Source organism: Peromyscus maniculatus, chromosome 1, assembly GCF_049852395.1.
Source record: "Peromyscus maniculatus bairdii isolate BWxNUB_F1_BW_parent chromosome 1, HU_Pman_BW_mat_3.1, whole genome shotgun sequence".
Classification (NCBI taxonomy): Eukaryota; Metazoa; Chordata; class Mammalia; order Rodentia; family Cricetidae; genus Peromyscus; species Peromyscus maniculatus.
In genome coordinates, this window is record NC_134852.1 from 10,416,707 (window position 1) to 10,438,577 (window position 21,871).

General features: G+C 37.3%; 1 protein-coding gene across 1 annotated transcript in view; it reads left to right on the plus strand.

Annotated features, from left to right (window-relative positions):
- Positions 1-21,115, plus strand: part of LOC121826557 (killer cell immunoglobulin-like receptor 3DL1) — a 43,723-nt gene extending 22,608 nt beyond the window's left edge. The window contains 7 exon segments of the mRNA XM_076563848.1: positions 13,860-14,108; positions 14,111-14,143; positions 15,296-15,601; positions 17,470-17,763; positions 19,882-19,980; positions 20,532-20,578; positions 20,681-21,115. Coding sequence (XP_076419963.1) covers positions 13,860-14,108; positions 14,111-14,143; positions 15,296-15,601; positions 17,470-17,763; positions 19,882-19,980; positions 20,532-20,578; positions 20,681-20,827 — 1,175 coding nt within the window. The 3' untranslated portion in view covers positions 20,828-21,115.
- The last annotated feature ends 756 nt before the right edge of the window (positions 21,116-21,871 follow it).

Sequence of the window (21,871 nt, forward strand, 5' to 3'; positions counted from 1 at the left end):
TTTTCCTGGCTTCCCTAGTGGTCATTGAGCACAAATATTTTGTTTTCCTAACAAGTATTCATAATGAAAAATTAAATAGAAAGTTTTCAGGAAAATGGAATCAACTGAAAATCAGAGTTTATCATAATGAGCAAGTTTCAGAAAGATAAAATACTACATATTTCATTATGTAGTATTAGATAAAAATTGTTTCTATAATTTTAATTTTTATTAGTTTTTATTTTAGAAAACAAAATATAACATTTATTTTTTGCATATACACGTATGTTATACTGTGTGTGTATGTGTGTGTGTGTGTGTGTGTGTGTGAGAGAGAGAGAGAGAGAGAGAGAGAGAGAGAGAAACAATGCCATCTCTTATGATAATCCATGAGACTTGTAGACTCAGATGTGACAGATAAGAAGAGGAGAATGAAAAGGGTTGGAGAATAAAGGATGGTGCATAAGAAGTTCATGTAACAGGAAAGCAGAAGAGAGAATCAACTAGAAGTAGAAAGAAAACCAGCAGGAGCAGTGGGGTGTGATCTAAAGTCTTCCAAGAACAAATTCAGGCATTTCTCAGACACATCAGGCCAAGAGTTCTAAAACACAATATAGAGACCAACAGCCATCTTGGAACATCTACAGCAACCCCTTCCAAGATTCAGGGGCCATCACAAAAGAAGGCTTTGAAAAGAACATAAAAGCTAGAAGATGGGAAGGAGTACAGTGAGAGGCTGGTCTCTGAACATGACATGGCTGTTATACAAATGAAAGCACCACAGCTGTAAAACTACCTAGTCAGTCAACAGACATGAATATGCAACTGTATCCATGCTGTGCTGATGACTAACAGTCCTTCATAAATATTCTCAAGAGAGGTGTAGCTCTTGTTTCTAAATATTTTAGGCAATTGTAAATGGCAGTATTATCTTGATATATCTGCTAGTGTGAATTTTAATGTAAAATGTCAACTTGCCAGAATCCAGAATCATTTCTAGAATCTAAGAGTTGTGTAAATCACAGAGAGTTTGCATATGGGCATGTCTGGAGGGAAATTTTCTGATTTAGTAGAATTGGTGTGAAGAGCCCTGCCCAATATTTAGTGAGTGGCATCATTTCCTACGTAGGAAGTCCTTAAATCTTTAAGAGTGAAGTAAACAAGTTGAGTATAAGCATACATTCCTTGATCTGATTTTTGTTTGTAGATACAATTTGACCACTGTCTCTTGAGTGACAGTACTTTTGATTCATCCACAATGATGAAACTGCAAGTGAAACAAACCTTTTATCCTCCAAAAATAAAGATAAAGATAAAAATGGTTACAGATAAGTGTGGTAGTAAACACCTATATTCCCAGAATTGGGCAGGATGGAAGCGAATTAACTCAAGTTAGAAGCCAGTCTTGGCTTCATGACTGAATTCTGGTATAACCTGGGCTGCATAATATAGGCTGCCAGAAAAAATATAAAAAGAAATTTAGCATGAAAAGAGAGATAGGAATTTGAGCAACTTTAGACTTTTTTAGGAAAATTCTCCTTTCGTGTTGGAAATATAAACAAAAGGATTCTTTGTTTCTTCTGCAATTCCCCACAAGACCAACTAAGTATTTCAAAAAGGAACTGTTTATTTTGCATTAGAAGTAACAAATTTAGAAATGTGTGGTCAGTAACTGAAACCTCACACATCCTGTGGGTCCTACTACCCTCTCAAGTACCTGTGGTTTTGAAGGCACACAAATAGGAAGCTAATTGGCCTGCAGCCATATCAGCTTTTAAACCCACAAAAAACATCTTCCTATGTCACAGTGAGTCCTTAATGAAAGTCAGTTATCAAGGAAGACAGAGCTCCCACAAAATCTAAACTTCTCTTAAAAGGGAGACTAACTTATTTTAGTGGCAGGCAAGGATAACCTCCTAAGCATTCTGCTAATGTGACTGTAACTGTCTGGAGCTGTGGGGTTTGGCTGTCTCTCTTCAACCAATGACAAACTGGGTTTCAGGGTGAATGAAAATTATTGAGAGGAGAATGAGGGAAAGAAAACTGCATGGAAACCCTCAAGACTGCTTATTTTGAAAAGAAAAATGTGTTATGAATATATAGAAAGACATGTGAGAGTTAGAGATATTTATAAGAAATGATAGACTGGGGGGGGCACATGCCTTGAATCCCAGCACTTGGGAGGCAGAGTAAGGCAAATATCTGTGAGTTCAAGGCCAGCCTGGTCTATAGAGCAAGACCCAGGACAGGCACAAAATTACACAGAGAAATCTGTCTCAAAAAAAAAGAAGAAATGATAGACAGAATGACAAACAGAGGTAAATAGATAATGAGTAGAATAAAGTTGTGTAAAAAGAGATGATTGAAAAATAGATTAATAAATCACAAATACATAAATAATTGACAGATCATTTTACTGATAGAATGAAGAGGATAGAAAAAAAGATGATTGATAGCTAATGCATATATATATGTATGTAGACAGGTAATAGATAGATAGATGATAGATACATACATACATATAGATACATAGAAATAACCAAACTGACTAGATACATGACAGATAAATAATAGATTCATAGATGAGAGATAGATAATAAGTCCTAGAAAGATAGCTACCAACATAATTACAGGTCACAGTGACATACATAGTTGATATACCCAAACTTATTGTCAGATCATTAAGTACATAAATAAAATATTGTAGAGGTATAATACAAGGAAGTTAACAGCACACCAGAAAGCTCTAGAACTAAAAGAAGAAATCACACCCCAGCAGGAGGATAGGGCAAGAAATCATCAAACTCATGGTTGAACTTAACATGATACCAACTTAATAAATACAAAGAATCTATAAAACAACTTATTCATCAGAAAAATCAGTAAGATTTACAAACCCTTAGTCAACTTAATTAAATCATAGGAAGAATATCTAAATTAAGAAATAAGACATGAAGCCGGGCGGTGGTGGCGCACGCCTTTAATCCCAGCACTCGGGAGGCAGAGCCAGGCGGATCTTTGTGAGTTCGAGGCCAGCCTGGTCTACAGAGTGAGATCCAGGAACGGCGCAAAACTACACAGAGAAACCCTGTCTCAAAAAACCAAAAAAAAAAAAAAAAAAAGAAATAAGACATGAACATAGGACATAAAAAAGACAAAGGTAAATCAAAGGAATCATACTTTACAAACCTGTACTGCACCAAATTGGAAAATCTGAAAGAAATGGATAATTTTATCTATGTACAACACTTATAAAGGATAAAGATTAAATGAAGATTACATAAGAATTTAAGCAGACCTGTAATACTTATTGAAATCAAGGCACTCAATAAAACATATCCCTAGGCAAAAAAATTGATTTAGCACAAAATTCTGCCATAATGCCAATATTCCTCCAGTTATTCCACAAAATACAAAAAGGGTATTCTATGAGGCCACAGTCACCCTGATACACAAACCAAGCTATGGTCCTTGGTAAAAGGCAAAAGGCAATTGTAAAAGGGGAGTCTCTTTAGCATCGCATGAGAGCACACACTGATTAAATGGTGGGTGAATCTGTGCATGGGAGTTCTGGTGCTTGTAAGGGCAAAAGAGGGCATTGGTTGGATCCCCTGGAGCTGGAGTCACAGGCAGTTGTGAGCCTCCTTCTGTGAGTAATGGGAACTGAAGTTGGGTCCTCTGCAAGTTCAGAACACACTCTAAATGGATAAGTGATTTCTCTAGCCCTATACACTCACCATTCTTTACCAAACACACCAGAAATGAATTTTTATGTCGTGTTGTTTCACTTCATTATTGAATGGTTGACATGGAAATATCTGAGAATGTTTAATATGTAAAATTTGACAACTTGTCTTTGCATATTTTCAGACATTTTTATTTTACCAGGCTCTTTCCTGACTCTACAGCACTTGCTCTTTATTTCAGCAGGACATACACTATTCTCGACAATGAACCTACAAAAGAAACATCAATATTCTCCTGATGTATTTCTAGTAGATTCTGTCAGAGGCCATGAAGCTGCAAAACACTGCAAAGAACTGGGAACATTGGAAACTGGACTTACTATTGGCCACAGAAATCCTAGAAGTAGAGTATGCATATGTAATATTTAAGACCTGCAACATTTTATTATATTGTTAGGCTTATTGTTTCAAATAAATTATACTTAAACAATTTTTCCTTTCCTTACTCCCCTCAACCTCTCAAATATGGCCATTTTCTTCTCTCAAATTTATCTTTATTTTTAATTACCATTAAATATCTATATATGTATTCCTAATTTTATGAATGTAATCAGATTGATGTGTATAATGTTATTTATATTTACATGATTTTATATGTACATTTCTAACAGATGCCACCTCACAGCAAACATCTTCTTGCTCTATTTATTACAATCTTTCTTTCCCTTCTTGCATGATGTTGCCTGTGCCTTAGGTACAGGAGTTCTGCTGTAATAGATCAGCTAGACCTGGACACCTCATAATCACCTGTTCTCTCTATTTTTTGTTTTGGGGTTTGTATTGGTGTTTGTTTGATGCTAATCAATGGATTTTTTTCCATTCATGTGTTTCCCCCTTCATTTCCATGTATCTATAAGGAGAATATTTAGATATCTAGAATGCAATTAGGGGTTATACTTGCTTTGAGTTTGTTGCAGTTGATAAGTATGAAGCTATTTGCATTCTTATACAAACAGTGATTCAGTCTGAACAAAACCATTTGTTGAAGATACTGTCTTGTTTCTAGTGAATGTTTTGGGTTTCTTTAGCAAAGATCAGCTATGCATATATGTCTGGAATTATGTCTGGGTTTTCAAATTCATTCCGTTGATGAACCTATCTGTCTTTTCACATACACTGTGGTGTGTTTATTCACATAGGTCTATAGTAGGACTTGAAGTTAGGAGTGGTGAGACCTCCAGCAGTTCTGTTAGTGTTCATGATGGTTTAACTATCCTGTTAGTTTCTCTGTGTGTTTACATTAAAGCCAGAAATTGTCTTTTTAAGATCTGTGTAGCATTGTGTTGAAATTTTGATGTGACTGTGTAAATGGGATTCTTTATATTACTTTTGATAGGATGGGCTTTTTTTTTCTATGCTATTCCTTCTGATACATGAGCATGAGAGATTCTCCATCTTTTGATATTTTTTCAACTTCTTAAAACAAATTTCAAATACAACAAAAACTTACTTGCTTTGTTTGTTTGATTTTTAAAGAGTGTAATTTTATTATTCTAAATACCTACATGATTAATTAAGAAAATGAATAACTATAACCTGAAACTGGAATAATAGCAGTATAGTCATTTTAACTGACACATTAGGACTGTTCTTACAATATGAAAAATAATTGTTGAACATCTTGTATAGAATGCCAGAGGAAACACTGAGTCTCGAATTTAAAAAGCAAAGGAACACATCAAAACTTTTAGTACAATAATCAGATATAACCATTTTGAATAAAGGAAGTGGGTTCAAGATGCAACTCAGTTGTAGTCATGATAAATACTTTTGATGAAAACCTAAAGTCTGAACAATTTCCAAGAAGTTATGATCCACAAAGTCAATGACAAAAGAGATTTTTTTTTAACTTAGTATGAGAACATACACTTTAATCAAAGCACTTGGGAGGCAAATGAATTCAAATTCGACCTAGCTTGGTCTACAAAGTGCATTCCAGTATAGCCAGGGCAACAGAGAAAGCCTGTCACACACAAAAAATAATGAATGTAGCAGCAAGGGCGGATGTTTCTCTTGTTATGCCCTCTGTGTTGTGGTGAGGTAGACACTGCAAGCCTCTTACGACACCCAATATGTCTTATTCTACTTCTGCCTCTTGCCATCCAAAGCAGCACCATGCTGTCTGTGCTCCTAAACCTGATCTGCACTGGTGAGTCCTGCTGGGAGTAGATAATGTGGAATAACAGGGTGGAAATATCATCCTGGGAGGCTGAATTTGCCTGCCTACAACAGAAACACTGGGCTTCCATGTTTTATATTTAGTGCATGAGTTCATCTTAACTAAGTAAACTCTCATTCTAATGTACAGAGGCCGAACAAGACAGGGATGTTAGATGGCCAGGCTAATGAAAAAAGAAAGATGAGATAATCATGAGTTTTTCTTTCCAGGTCTCTTGCTATTCCTGAGGACAGTGGCACAAGAAGGTGAGTCCATCTTTAAATATGGAGATACTCAGAGATCTGCCTACCTCTGCCTCCTGAGTGCTGAGATTAAAGGCGTTGGCCAAACTGGGCTACAGAGAAAGTTCCAGGAAAGGAGCAAAGCTACACAGAGAAACCCTGTGTCAAAAAACCAAAAAAAAATTAAATATTGAGATACTATCCATTGCAATAGATAGGTTTCATTCTAACAGAAGAGCAGGCATCACAGGGTGTTGGCTGGTGGCTTCTGTGAGTGACTTGTTGGTGAGCCTTCTGAATTTTTAAATTAGGACTCTGAAAACCTGTCACTCAGTTCTTTCATAGATTGTCCTACACACTGTTCTTGGCTGAATCAGACTTCAACTTTTATTGGATACACTTTTAATTTCTGGTTGTTCAACACAGGGTTTCTCTTTGTTGCCTTGCCTATCCTAGAATTTACTTCGAAGACCAGGCTACCCATGAACTCAGATATTCACCTGCCTCTGTCTCCCAAGTGCTGCAATTAAAAGTGTGGGCCATAACACCCTGTAACTCATGACCAGACACTCTTTCAGCTTGAGGGATTCCACACACTTCCCTGAGCTTATTGTCAGAAACTCTGTCTGTTACAGTTTTTCTGAGAAAATTTTTATTATCTCTGCAGGAGAGTATTGTTGACATTTGTAGGCAGAGTTTTTCTTTTTTCCACTCAGCTGGTCGTCCTGTCTCCTGTGTACTCTAGGTGTTCACTCAGAAGTCTGACATTAGCTGTACTGGAAGTCACTCATGTTCTTTTCTTCTTTTGTCAATCTGATATCAGGATCTCTCATGACAACTATATGCTCGGTGATCTTGATGATTCGATTTGAATTTGTTTCATGTCATTTGACTATCTTTACCTGACCATTTTCAGTTTTCTTCATGTCTCAAGAGAGTTGTACAGTATTTTCTCTAAGTAAATTTTTCTCTCCTTTTTCTAAGCTTTATTTTTCTGTCTTTCTGTAAACATTATAAAATTTCTTTGTGAATTCATATAATATTTTAATAATATTCATTCTGCTCCCCAAACTCATTCTAAATGGCACCTCCATCCTCCCAAGTAAAACTCAATGTTCGTTTTCCTTTCTTGAAATTTTATGACTTACAATTTGGTATTTGGATGGTTTCAATTTATTTTCATTCAGGTTTTGTATTTACATTTCAGATCATGATCTAAGCTTACTCACTCTCCTATATTATAATCAAGTAAACTGTTGGAATGTTCTCTTAACTTTTTAATGTTTATATTTATTTGGTGAATGTGTGAGTGTGAGTAAGTGATTGAGTGAGTGTGTATGTGTGTGTGTGTGTGTGTGTGTGTGTGTGTGTGTGTGCATGCAGCATGCACCATGGCACAAGTGTGGAGGTAGAGGAAAACCTGCTGGAATCAATTTTCTCTTTTTACTATGTGCATCCTGGCAATGGTTTTCAGAGAGTCAAGATTGGCAGAAAGAGCATTTGCCCACTTAGACATCAAGCTGGCCCATATATTCTTCCAATTTAATAGCTGATTTTTTTGTCTGTGGGGGTGGTTTACAAAATTTTTATGTTGTTGGTGATTCATTTCAAAATTTCAAAACATTTTCTACCCAGAGTTTCTTTTTTCATAGTTAGATTGCATCTTTTTATTTTTATAAAAGATGTTTTTCATTGTAAATTATATGGAGATTTCCATACATAACTATTCTATTTACATCATTTCCACCCTTGGAATGTATCCAAAGAATGTGATGAACTATGGAATAAATGATTATTCAGTCATGTTCTTTGCTGCTCTATTTGCAATAGCCAGGACAAGTAAACAACCTGAATGTCCTTCAGCTGATGAATGGATAATGAAATTTTAACACATGTTACTGTGGAATTCTGTTCAAAGGTAAAAACAATGGAATTAGCATTGACATAGATAGAACTAGGAAATCTCATACTGAACAAGATAACCCAGGCACAGAAAAACAAATGGCATATTTTCTCTTTTGTATGTGACTGATAGCTCCAATGCTTTATTTGTGTGTTTTATTCTCCTAACAATTGACAAGGATTTTTTTTATTCTTCTTTCATATATTATATTCCTACCACAGTTTCTCCTACTTCCACTTCACCAGCGAGCGTGCGTGCGTGCACACACACACACACACACACACACACACACACACACACACACTCAAACACACACTACTTATCTTCCCCATATCCACCCTTCCTTCATACCCCTTCAGAAAAGAGCAAGGCTCCCTGGGATATCAACAGATCAAAGCACAAAAAGTAACACTCAGTCTAGCACATATGCTTGTATCAACACTAAACAAGGAAACTCTATAGGAGGAACAGGATACCAAGTGTAGGTATAAGAATCAGAGACAGCACCATGTCCCAATTCTAGGAGTCCAAGAAGAACACCAAGCTAAACATCCATAACACATGTGCAGAGTACCTATCTTAGACTCATACAGGTTCCTTGATGAACTCTTCAGTCTCTGTAACTGAAGGCCATGAGCTCATCCTAATTGAATCTTTGGGTCATGTTCTGATGATGCCCTTGACCCCTCTGTCTTCTTCAACCCTTCTTCCCATCTTCCATGGGCTTCCAGAAATACTGCCTAATGTTTGGTTGTGGATCTCTGTATGAGCTGCCATCTGTTGATATATCTGTTTTGATTTTGATTTTGAGGTCTTACATCCACTTAGACAATGGTTTTGAATGGTGAAAGAGAGCCATCTATTTGCATTCTTCTGCGTGTAGACATCCAGATATACCATTTGTTGAAGATACTTTGTTTTTTCCATTGTATATTTCTGTCTTCTTTATCAACAATCAGGTATTCATAGCTTTGCAGATTGACATTTGGGTCTTCAATTACATTGTATTGATCAACCTCTTTGTTTTCTGGGTTTTTTGGTTTGGTTTGGTTTGGTTTTTTAAGACAGTGTTTATCTGTGCAGTTGTGGTGCCAAATTTCATACATACAGAGAAAGCCGACAGACTTGTGTTATTCCTGATTTTAGTGGAATTGCTTTGAGTTTCTCTCCTTTTTGTTTGATGTTGACTAAAGAGCTTCTGTATATTGCTTTTGTTATGTTTAAGTATGTTCCTTGTATCCCTCATATCCCTTTATCATTAAGCCATGTTAGATTAAGTTCAAAGCCTTTTTCAGGCGAATCTAAAAAAAAATTATGTGAATTTTTTTCAGGAGTATATGGTGGATTGCCTTGACAGATTTTCATATATTGAAATACCTGTACATCTCTATGATGGAGTCTCCTTGATCACTTTGGAAATCCTTTAATGTGTTCTTGGATGTATTTTTGCAAGTGTTTAATGGAATATGTTTGCATCAGTGTTCATGAGAGAGATTGGCCTGTAATTATATTTTTATTGAACCATTGCATGATTTGGGTATCAGGTAACTGTGCTTTCATAAAATGAAGCAATGTTACTTCTGTTTCTAAGAATAATTTGAGAAATATTGGCATTATCTCTTCTTAAGTCTGGAAGAATTCTTCACTAGAATCTACTGACTCTACTTTTTTCTTTGGGAAACTTTTATGGAGAACTCCTGTTTCCTTAGGGGTTATAGGGCTGTTTATATTGTATATCTGACCTTGATTTACTTTTGAAAGTGGTAGCTAATGAGAAAATTATTCATTTTCTTAGATTTTTCAGTTTTGTGGATTACAGGTTTTAAATGTGTGCCCTAGTGATGCATTTGTTGTCTTAGATGTGTCTTGTTATGTCCCACATTTCATTTCTGACTTTGTTAATTTGTGTATTTTCTGCCAGCCTTTTAGTTAATATGAATTAGGTGGTGTAGCTGAAAGTTTTCCCTGGTCTTGCCCAAACCCACAGATCCCACAGCAGATTCTAAAATAATCATTTAAACTAAGCCCATTTCTGTTCATCTTTTTGTTGTCATGTGCTCTGTGGCTTTACCTGTGTGCCATTACATGCTGCTTCCCAGACAGCAGGCCATCATCTCCTGACTCAGCTTTCCTGTTCCCAAAAATATCATTGTCTGCTTATCCTGCCTATACTTCCTGCCTGGCTACTGGCCAATCAGCATTTTATCAACCAGTTGGAGCAACACATATTCACAGCATATAGAACATCACACAGCAAGTTGGTGTCCATTCTGTTGATTTTCTCAAAGAACAAACTTTTCATTTTAACGATTCTTTATATTATTTTCTTTGTTTCTCCTTTGTTGATGTCAACCCTCAGTTAGATTATTCCCTCCTGTCTTGGATGTGTTTGCTATTTTTTCTAGATCTTTCAGGTGTGCTGTTAAGTTGCTAATATGCAATCTCTTTAATTTATATATGTAGGCACGTAAAGTTATGAACTTTTCTCTTAGCACTGTTCTCATTGTGTCCCATTGGTGTGGGTATGTTTTGCATTCATTTTCATTGAACTGTGTAATGTTTTTCATTTCTTTCTTACTTTGGTCTTGGCCCAGTTTTCTTTCAGTATAGCATTCTTAACTTTCTTTGAGTTTGCAGGCTTTCTTTTGATTCTGTTTCCTAGAATTCCAGCTTCAAACTATAGTGGTCTGATATAATTCAGGGGTTATTTAAAGTTTCTTGTATCTGTAGAAACTTGTTCTGTGAAAGAGTATGTGGTCAATTTTTGAAAAAAAAATCATGAGGTGCTGAGAAGAAGGTATATCCTTTAGAATTTGGGTGATATGTGATGTAGATAGCTATTATGTTCATTTGGGACACCATGTCTGTTAGGTCCAGTGTTTCTCTGTTTTCTTTCCTCCAACAAGACCACAGCAACCACAACAAGGCCCCTCCTCCTAATAGCCCACTCCCTTTCAGGCCATTGCCTTTCAAATCACCACAGAAGTCTATTTTGTTAGATATTAGTATGGAAAAACCAACCTGCTTCTTATATCCATTTGCTTAGAAATTCTTGGACCAGTGCTTTATTCTGAGATAATGAGGTGATGTTTACCTTCAATATTAGGGGTGTTTCTAGTATGGAACAAAAGGATGGGTCCTGTTTTCACACTATTTTGCTAGTCTGGATCTTTTTATTAAGGAATTGTGTCCATTGATATTGAAAAATATTAATGACCGATGATTGTTAATTCCTGCTATTTTGGTGGGGGTAGTGGTAGTCTCTCTCTCTGTCTCTCTCTTTGTGTATGTGTGTATGTGTGTGTGTGTGTATGTGTGTGTGTATATGTTGGCAAGTACATGAACATACATGTTCTTCCATTATTTGCCTTTACTAGTGTGAAATTATTTATTTCCTGTTTTTACATGAGTGTAGTTAATATTATTGGGATGAAGATGTCTTTCTAGTATACCTGTAGGGCTGGATCTCAAGACAGATATTGTTCAAATTTGACTTTATCTTGGAATATGTTGCTTTTCCCATATATGGTGATTGAAAGTTTTGCTGGATGGTGGGTCAAGAACTGTGGCAGCATATTGACTCTTGGGAAACTGAACCTACTGATTCAGAGAGCTACATGTGGTGGAGGGCAGCCTATCTGCTCTTCATGCTGGTGGAGCCTTCACCTGTTCTTCTGACTGTTCTGGCCTGTCCATGAGCAGCAGCTATCTGCCCATGTTTTGTTGGTGGTTTCTTATACTTCTGTAAACTAATTAAAAACACTCTGGGAATTATTCATCATGGGGTTTATAGGTCTCCCTTTTTTGTGTTTACTTCTTGAGTCTCACCATTGTTCTCTGTAATGTTTTACGTCTCTGATTTCCATGCTTATGCTCTTACACTTGTGTGCCTGTGCACTAATAATAATGAACTCCTCTGCCATGTAGAGGAGTTCAGTGTTGCTACATAGTCCTTTACTATTTAGTATAACTGGTGATAGTAGTCAGGTCAACTTGTTGCAACCCTGGATTGACTGAATTTGGTGTGAGCTTCTATAGTTTGGCTGGGTTCCTTCCTGTATTTTGAGATCAGATGCTGTTGCTGGATGTACTTCCTGGTGCTTTAAAAGGCCTGAAAACACTCTGAAATAAAGAACAGTCTCTGGCTAGGGTCTATGATGTTTGCTGGGTGGCCAGTGTTGCAAGATATCCACCAGAGCTGACTGGTAGTATAGCTTGGAGTCTACATAGTCGTGAATACAGAGAGTTGCTGTTGTCTCCTTCCTCAGGATGCAGATAAATGAACAAGATTCATGAGCTGGCCATTATGAGTCCAAATCGATTCTAAATATACATAAACAAGATGCTGAGCAATACTAGACTCCCAACATTTCACATAAAAGGAGCCTTGAAATGATGGAGGAACTATGTATATATCAGCCTCTAGTTTATCACACTTAGTATAGAAACATGAGCCTGTATAAACTCTGTGAATGAAAATTTTTACAAAAGTACACGAGGGCAAATTAGTTCAAAAGACTCATTCCTCATCATTGTTCTAGATCTTCTCACTTCTGTGGTCCAGTTGGCTATCTCTCCCTCATCCATGAGTTTAAGAACATTCACGATATACTTCTCACTGGAATATTGTTAGAATTCTGGAGATGGTGCATCCAGAACTGTCATTTTCTGCTCCCTTGGTGGCATCAATTCTGATCTATCATCTCAATCACATTAACCTTTCCTTCTACACTTCTGGTGTAATTTCTTTTTAAATTATATTATTGTCATTATGAAATTTGCTTCATTATTCAAAACTCAAAATTCTCAGCTAGAATACCTTAACATGAAAGATATAGCATATATATGGTATGTTGGATAACACTTACAGTCTTTGTCTTAGGGTTTTTATTGCTCTGAAGAGACACCATGACCATGGAAATTCTAAGAAAGAAAAACATCTGATTGAGGTTGACTTACAGTTCAGAGTTTTTGTCCTTTAAAATCACGGTAGAAAACCTAGCAGTGTGTAGGTAGTCAGGATGATGATGCTAGAGAAGGAGCAGAGATTTCTTCGTTTTGATCCACTGGCAGAAGAAGGCGACTGTGTTTCAGACTGCTAATAGCTTGAGTTAACAGACTACAAAGTGTGCCTTCACAGTGACAAACTTCCTCCAATAAGGCCACACCTACTCCAATGAGGCCATATCTCCTATTAGTGATATTCCCTATGTGCCATGTAATTAAACAGAAGCATCTATGTGGACCACAACTATTCAAAAAGCCACAGTCTTTTACACTCATCATTTCAAAATGACACTATTGTGTACAACACATACAAATCTACTCAACTCATGAAAGAAATCCATGGCAGACCAAACACTAATTGCACCAAAGCACAACTCTGTGAATCTATAGATTTACTCTGTTACTGACAGCATCGTGGATTAGGGGTTACTCATAGAAGCAAGGGTGACTCAAACCTTACTTAAAGCACACCCCAGTATGAGTTATTATCATGAAGCCAAAACCCTGGAGCTCAGTGCACAACTTGCAAGCAGCCCAACAGGTCTTAGACATTAGCACTCAGAGCTCAGCTGGTCCAGTATCTTACTCCTTCTATAGAGCTGGGAAGGGCCACTGATGAATTGAATGTTTCACCTTTCCATGACAGAGAAAGTTTGTTTCCTTTCTGTATCTCCTGAAAATTTCAGCCTCTTACATTGAAGTGGGGATGTTTCAATTCAGAGAAAAGTGTTATACAAAGGACCCCAAAGAAGAGAAAAATGGAGACTCAGATCTCAGGGATGAAGGAGCATCATTAAATATTTTCTCTGTGCATTCCTCTGCAGGATATCATGACAAGCCTTCACTCTCTGCCTGGCCAAGCCATATTGTTCCTTTGGGACAGCGTGTGGAACTTCGATGTGACTCTCATAGTGCCTATTACAAATTCAAGGTGTACAAAGAAAATGGTAATCCTATCCCTCAGATCCAGGGAAGATCATTCCAGAAGAAAATTTTATTGGATCCTGTGACATCAGCACATGCAGGGACATACAGATGCTATGGTTTGAATTTTCATTACCCTATTAAAATTTCAGAAAAAGTGACCCTGTGAAGATCATAATTTCAGGTGAGAAATGATGTTTGAGTTCCTTTCATTTCCCCAAATCTCCCAACCCTGGAATTTTCAGAAACAGTGTTAGTAAGAGGTTTGGACTTATAAAGGAATATTCAACACAGAAAAATAGATAATGCTCTGGGCATAATAAAATGTAAAGGTCATATATTTTTTTCTAGTCCCTATGGCTTCCTGTGTGTTAAATATGTCAAGGAAAAAATGGGCTGGAGGATGGAACTCAGATCTTAACAAGTTGATATCGGGATGCAAGAATATCCTGAATTATTCCAGGTCTGTAGAACTACAAGGGTTGATATAACAAAATAGGAAAAAATCCATTCGTGGGAAAAACAAGCATCATGAAGGAGACACTGTGTCCCAAACTCTGAACATGGAGGAAATGTACAAGTGCCAAGGAATGCATGAGGCTCTAGAAGCTAGAAGACAAAAAATGGATACTTTCCTAGTGATTTCAGTAGTTACTATCCCTGAAGAAACCTGATTTATGCCATTTGGGCTTTTCAGAATTCTGATCTCCACAATACTTGTATTCATTTTAAGAATGAAATTTGTGGTAATTTTTATGATAGCAATTGGAAAATAATATAGGAACCCATGTCAAGAGCAATTTTAGAAGCATGGTTTGGATGCTCTGAGAGCAGTAAGTTCAGGATGCTAATTCATCAACATATTGGGAGGAAACAATGCTTTTGATTCTGGATCAGGAATGTCTTACAGAAGTTTGAACCAAGCATAGGGCTAGAAGTGTTTCTCTGATAACCATGTTCAATACTAATTCCTTCATTCTGCCAAGGATTATACTTTATCCAAAGTTGCATTAAAAAGGACACATAGAGCTGCCTGGTGTGAAAATTGCCATGTTTCCTGCACGTTCCAGTCTTAGAAAAAGACAATAGGGCCTATGGAATTAGAGTTCAAAAGACACATTGTCACAAAAAGCCAGTATGAAAATATTGTGATAATCCTAGTGTCAGATAAGGAGGAAATGGACACAAAGTTTGAGGAGTCTGTGTCTGGAGTTGAAATAGACAAGAGCAAGTGCACTGGAGCACTCATAGGAAGAACAGACCAATTGAGGGAGAACCATAGGTCTTCAAGGACACAGAGATTTTGATCAGGTTCATACAATTACTTTATTGTTAGGAATCTACAAGAAGCCTTTCCTTTTGGCCTTACCAACTCCCCTGGTGGATTTAGGAGAGAAGGTGACACTGGAATGTCGATCAGAGATTATGTTTGAAATCTTCATTTTGACTTCATATAAAAATGGAACAATCAAGGACTCTTTCAAACTTTCTGCAGAACATCATCGTTGGAATCTCAAGGCCAAATTCTCAATAGGTCCTGTGACACCTGACCATGCTGGAACTTACAAATGCTATGGTTCTTACAATCACTCACCATATGAGTGGTCAGACTCTAGTGACCCCATTGATATAAAGATCACAGGTAAGAGGGTGCATACACACTTTTCATTCTCTTTGTGATACAGAAAAATATTCTCTACACTAAAAGCTGTGGGAAGCCACAAGAAAATGAGTGTGGGAAATTTATATGAAGGCAACTTTGGTGAGTATTTTATTGATATAGAAAATGAAAAGAAATACACAAGAACAGACCCTTGGTTATAACATCAAGCATAGATACAGGGAGGTACAAATGAGTCATAAGTAGAGGTACACAAAAAAATGGCAATTAGGTGAGCATAATATGAACCAGAGAGAATGAAGTCTTTCTACTAATATTCAGATTTTTTTTTACTTCTACATCAATAAGAAGTCTGTCAAGAGAGCCAGAGAGATCATGTGTCTGACCTGACTCCAAATACATAATTGGGCTGGTTATTAATGAATCCTTATGCCTTCACACAGGTGGAAACCAGAAAAGGCTGTGAATTAGTAAACATGGAATGTGTGCTAAGAGAAAAACTACAAAAAGACAGAAGCCTGAATGGAAACTTCGAAAGCAGAGATGGAATAATTATAGCAGATATTAAATATGTCAAGACAGAGCTTGTCTGACATATGATATGCCTGGCTCTCTTGGTAGAAGTCTTATAAAGGTAGAAGCAAAAAACAAATTCTGAACTAAGTGCTTGGGAAGTAGATGACAGATCACACTTGAGCAGTACACACACTAAGAGGAACAAGAGAGGGAAGATCACCATGGCCATTGTTCAAGAGAAATATAGATATTTATGGAATATTCTGTACTTTGAAAGAGAGATTAATTAACACACATGTAAACAGATACAACACCTACAAAGAAAAATAGAAAGATATTAGATTCTAGATTTTTATTATATATAGGATGGCAATGTTATAGGTCATGAATTTAACAAGTGACCATGAGAGGAAGAAATATTTAATGTTGAGGGATGGGAAATAAATGAAAGATGTATGACCATGGAGTAGGAAATGAGGGGAGTAAAGAGATCAGCCAATCTGGTCCAAGGGAGAGAAGAGAGGAAAAAATGAACAAAAGGAGCTGTATGAGAATGTTATAATGAAGACTGTTACTTGGTATGCTAATTAAAACAAAATCATGATTAATTCTAATTGAACCCATTGACTTGCAAAACATTTGGAAAAATTGAAATATAGAGAAGAGAAATTGGTAAAATGAATGTGATTATTGGAACTAGAAGGTCAATAAAGAATACTATCCTTAATATGGTTAATATTGTACATCTATAATTATATATGTAACAACAATTTTTTAAAATATTAAATGATATATAGTTCAATTTCAAAACTTAAAACAAGCATAAAATATATTATGTTTGCATAGGAATATTTCATAATGAAATTGAGTGCTAGATAAAATTAATTATGCTCACAAAAACAAACTTTATTTTTTATTTTTTTTTTTTTTTGGTTTTTCGAGACAGGGTTTCTCTGTGTAGCTTTGCGCCTTTCCTGGAGCTCACTTGGTAGCCCAGGCTGGCCTCGAACTCACAGAGATCCGCCTGGCTCTGCCTCCCGAGTGCTGGGATTAAAGGCGTGCGCCACCAACGCCCGGCCCACAAAAACAAACTTTAAAAGACAGATGGAATGAACCCAAGCAAATAGAGGGAGAAAAAGTCATTAAGCAAAAATTGGAAAAAATAGTCTATGACAGAGTGAGGTCATAGACTAAAGATGGTAACATAGAAATAAAGAGAGAGAAGGAGCAAAAGAGAGGAGAAGAGAAAGGGAGAAATAGAGAGGGGGAGATGGTAAGAGGCAGAGAGAAATCAAAGAAATAGAAGCATGTAGCGGGAACACTGAGGATGAATGAACACTGGTAACTAACTGTCTCTTCCTCTTTTCTTCCAGGTTTATACAAGAATCCTTCTCTGTCAGCCCTGATGGGCCCTGTGGTAATCTCAGGAGAGAACATGACCTTGTCCTGTGTCTCTGCCCTTCAGTTTGACATGTTCCATTTGTCCAGGGAAGGGGTACCTGAGGGAAATGGTCTGCCTGCAGTGCAGAACCAAAATGAGACATTCCAGGCAGATTTCCTTCTTGGTCCTGTGGTCCCAGCAGGGAACTATAGATGCTATGGATCTTTCAGGAACTCTTCCCATGTGTGGTCCACTCCAAGCGACCCCTTGTACCTTCTTGTCACTGGTAAGAGAACTTCATTTATATATCATATACTGAAGCCATGTCTCAGAATCCTCCAATTGATGATAGAGAGAAAATAGCATTGGGAACTACAAAGAAGGACCGCACTGTGTTCTAATGCTGTGTGTTTGTGTGTGTGTGTGTGTGTGTGTGTGTGTGTGTTACATTTATACATGTGTGTATACATATATGATATATATGTACATGTATTATATATGTATGGGTATATACAACATGTGTACATATATATGTGATTATGCATAGCTTTAGACATACACATAATAATAGTTTTCAATGAAAAAGAGGATATCAATTTAAGAGTGTTGTGAGGATATGAGAAACTTGGAGGAAGGGTTGCTGGGAGCGTCTGGAGAGAGGAAAGGGAGGGGAAAGGGAAAGAATTATATTTCAACTAAAAACCTTTTGTAAAAAAAAACAACATAGAATTTGGGATTTGGTAGCAGATTACAAATTAACAGAAAGGAGTCTACCAAAAACGATTTATATGACTTTGCATCCACAGTGGGATGTCTGTGTATAGAGGTGTATATAAAAATGGGTCAGGACAGACTCATTAGGCATGAGGTTCATATCAGTTTGGGCAGAGCAGAGATGGAGCAGCCCTCCTGAACTCTTGCTCACATAGATCTTCCCACAGAAGTCCTATGAATCATCAAAACTTGAAATCCAAAGAGAGAGCCAACACCCAGAAGCAATCCACTAAATGTCATCCTATAACTCTACAGGATCAGCACTAAGAGGTGGAGGGGGTGGTGGTCACTGTCCAAATTAAAAGCTTTCCTTAAGGGGAAGGCAGACAGCCTCTGAGGAACGTTCTCCCTCTCCTGTCCCCTTCTCTAGTTAACTCAGCAAGAAACTGTACTTCTTACACAGAACAAGAGTCCAAAACTAGTGAGTAACTGATTCCTCTTCTAATGTGGAAACTTAGGGACCAAAAGCTCTTTGTTTTGTTTTGTTTTTGTCTCAGCTCCTTCTTGACTCTGTGTTCTTATCATCATCATCTCCTCTCTCTGATTCTTGATCTCATCAACATTAGATGTTATTTAGAGCAGCATGGGAAATTTAATGACTATTCATCTCTAATTTCTGTACCTGAGACCTTGGTGAGTGAAAAGGAGAGTAAATTTTCTCCCTCCCCAGGAGCAATGAAGTTCTCATTCTAGCTCTGTTCCTCCTGGAGAGGAGGTGATGGGGACTGAAGAAGGAAACAAGTGAGCAGAAGGGAGGATTTTATATATAAAAAAATACTACTTCTGACAGATTGGACTTGACTTCCCTTTTTCCCGACAAGAGAATTAAATGTTTAGTTCAAGGTGTCACAGAAGCAAAGCAGATCTAATGAGCACTGATATCAATCTCAGATTGAGCTACTGAACATGTGATTTGAACCTAGGGTCCTGCGGTTTTCTGCCACTTGCATAACACCAATATATTCCTGGATGTGTGGACCTCTGCTGGAGCATAGTCAATTTACTAATAACAACACTCCTGAAACTGAAACTCATTCTCCCAACATTCACAAATAGCCTATAGACCCTTGACTAGGGATGAGACCTCATGTCCAACTCCACTCTCCATGATGACATTTGGCCATGCTTGAACTTGCACCAGTCTTGGGCAGGCTATCTCAACCTCCTGTGAAGTTCATTTTTCACCTGCCCTCAGTGTACAGAAGACAGATTTCTTATAGTTACCCATAGCCTCTTTTTGCAATCTCTTCCCCCATATCTTTAAAAATGATGCTAGACATTTGGAGACCGATTTGAGATGTAAACATCTCATTTAGTGCCATAATTCTATAGTCTCTTCATCTCCACAATTTGCCCAGTTGTGGGTATCTGTATTAATCACCATCTATACCAAATATAGATTCCTCTAATGAGAGTTGAGAAATATAGTCATATCTGGGTATAATGATATTTAATTAGAAGTCCATTTAATACTGTTTCCATTGAGCAGATATTATTAGTGGGTTCTCCATTAAGACTCTTGTCCTAAAGCAATATTTTATCAGTTACCTATTAATCAATAACTACTATGTAATCTGTCAAAATGGGAGTACTGAGATATACCTCTTATTCGGTTGACATCTTCCTCCAGAGAACCACAGAAACCTGCATATTCTGATTGGACTGTCAGTGACCATGATCATTGTCTTCCTCATCATCCTCCTTTATTCTTGGTGCTCTGCCAAAAAGAGTAAGTCTCTGGACCAAGCCTGTGAATGCCATCTGAGTAGTGTGAGAAAACAAGACCAGAGAAGTAGAGGTATGTTTTCTTAATTTATAAGAAAATACTTTGACCAAGACAGGGAAACTAAGACAGAGCTTTCTAGAGAAAATCCACAGCCCTTGCTCTTCCCAACAGTTTTCAGACCACTGAATAATTCCTCAATGCATCTTCTGCATCTTCGCATCCAAAGCATGCACTAATATCAAGGAGAAGGTTTAACGAGAGAGAGAGAGAGAGAGAGAGAGAGAGAGAGAGAGAGAGAGAGAGAGAGAGAGATTGGGAGGCAGGCAGAGAAGGAGGAAGAGAAGGAGGGAGGGTGGAAAGGAGGAAGAGGGCAGAGAGTATGTGCTGAAGAAAGAATTTCTAGGGTACAGCATTGTAGAAAATCTAGTTCTAATTTGCAGTGGGTGAGCAACCTTGGGTTTTACCATATCTCTCACTAGTATCTTGCATTTGAAATGAGAGTGCAGAAGTACTTTATTACATGGGTTTGATTAATTCTGTCTTCTAAAATGCAGCCATTATGGGTCAAGACTCTGAAGTAAGAGCAACACTGAACAGACAGGTAGGTCGTCCTGAGTCTTCTCTCTTCCATACAGTCTAATATACCTTTATTCTCTGCAAGATTATGTGTACACAATATCACTTAATGTTTACCTCTTTCTAGGACCCTGAAAGAGAAGAAGTGCAGGAGGTGACATACTTAAAATTTGATCAGATGATCTTCAAACAAAAATTGACCAATCCCAATTCCCAGATTCCCAAGGAATTTTCCACAGATCCCAGTTTATACATGGAAGTCAGGAAATGTTAAACTGAGATGAAAGATGGTCATCCCATGAATTCTCAAAGAAAGTTCTGAGGAAGACCACAGTCCCTTCTCCAGTAAAGACCAATAGATGCAGTGAAACAAGAGCTGGAATGTGAAGACAGAGGTCTCTAATTTTGGGACTATGCTTCATCATTGTAATATGGTTCTGAAAGTGGCTTTCCTTTACTTACAAAGGTTATGGTCCTTGCAACCCACTCAACAGAAATGAAACTCTTTTCCTTAGTTCATGGGTCTCTATTTAATTTCTCTCTGGCAGACCTCTATAACCTGACTGGCTCTAAGTTCTTGATGTACTTGAAGCTGTAACCATGTTGAGTATCTCACAACTGCAGATCAACAAGAGGCTCACTCTTTATTAGTGTATGTTACTAATATGTAATCATGTTATACAACACAATGGGTTTCAAAACAATTTCATATATATCTTATTCACACTCAGTAACCCCATCTTGTCTTTCTAACTCTGCTCTTAGAGTTATCATTCTGAAAGCCTACGGTTAACATTGGGTTTTACCATTTGCTATACTGTATACCCCAATTGCTGTATGTCAAAGTCTTCTCTAACCAGAACCATCCTCATATTTTTTAAATATTTCAATGTATACATCCCCATTATCGAAACATTTTCTAAGGTGTGGTTGAATAAGCACCTCATTCTCTTCTTTTTCAATTACTTTCCTGTTGAAAAGTTAGTTCCTCAGAATTGGAACATTGCCTTTTGGGAGAAAAATAATTAAGTCACAAGAACTAAATTAAACTTCAAAAGGCTCCGGAAGGTTCTTAAATATACGGAATTCACAAGGCTCCTCCCTAATTTCATATGAGTAATAACAAAAGCTGAGGAGATCCTCCAGTTAACCAAGCTGCACAATATGCAGGGATGCAGGTTTTCTTTATCTTCACACACACTGACATTGGATTTTGGGGTGCACCAAATTTTGTGTCACCCATGTTCCCATAAGTATCTCTTCATACATTGGGATGGCTAATGTCACATTGACGGCTAACTATGTGTTTAAAAGTTTA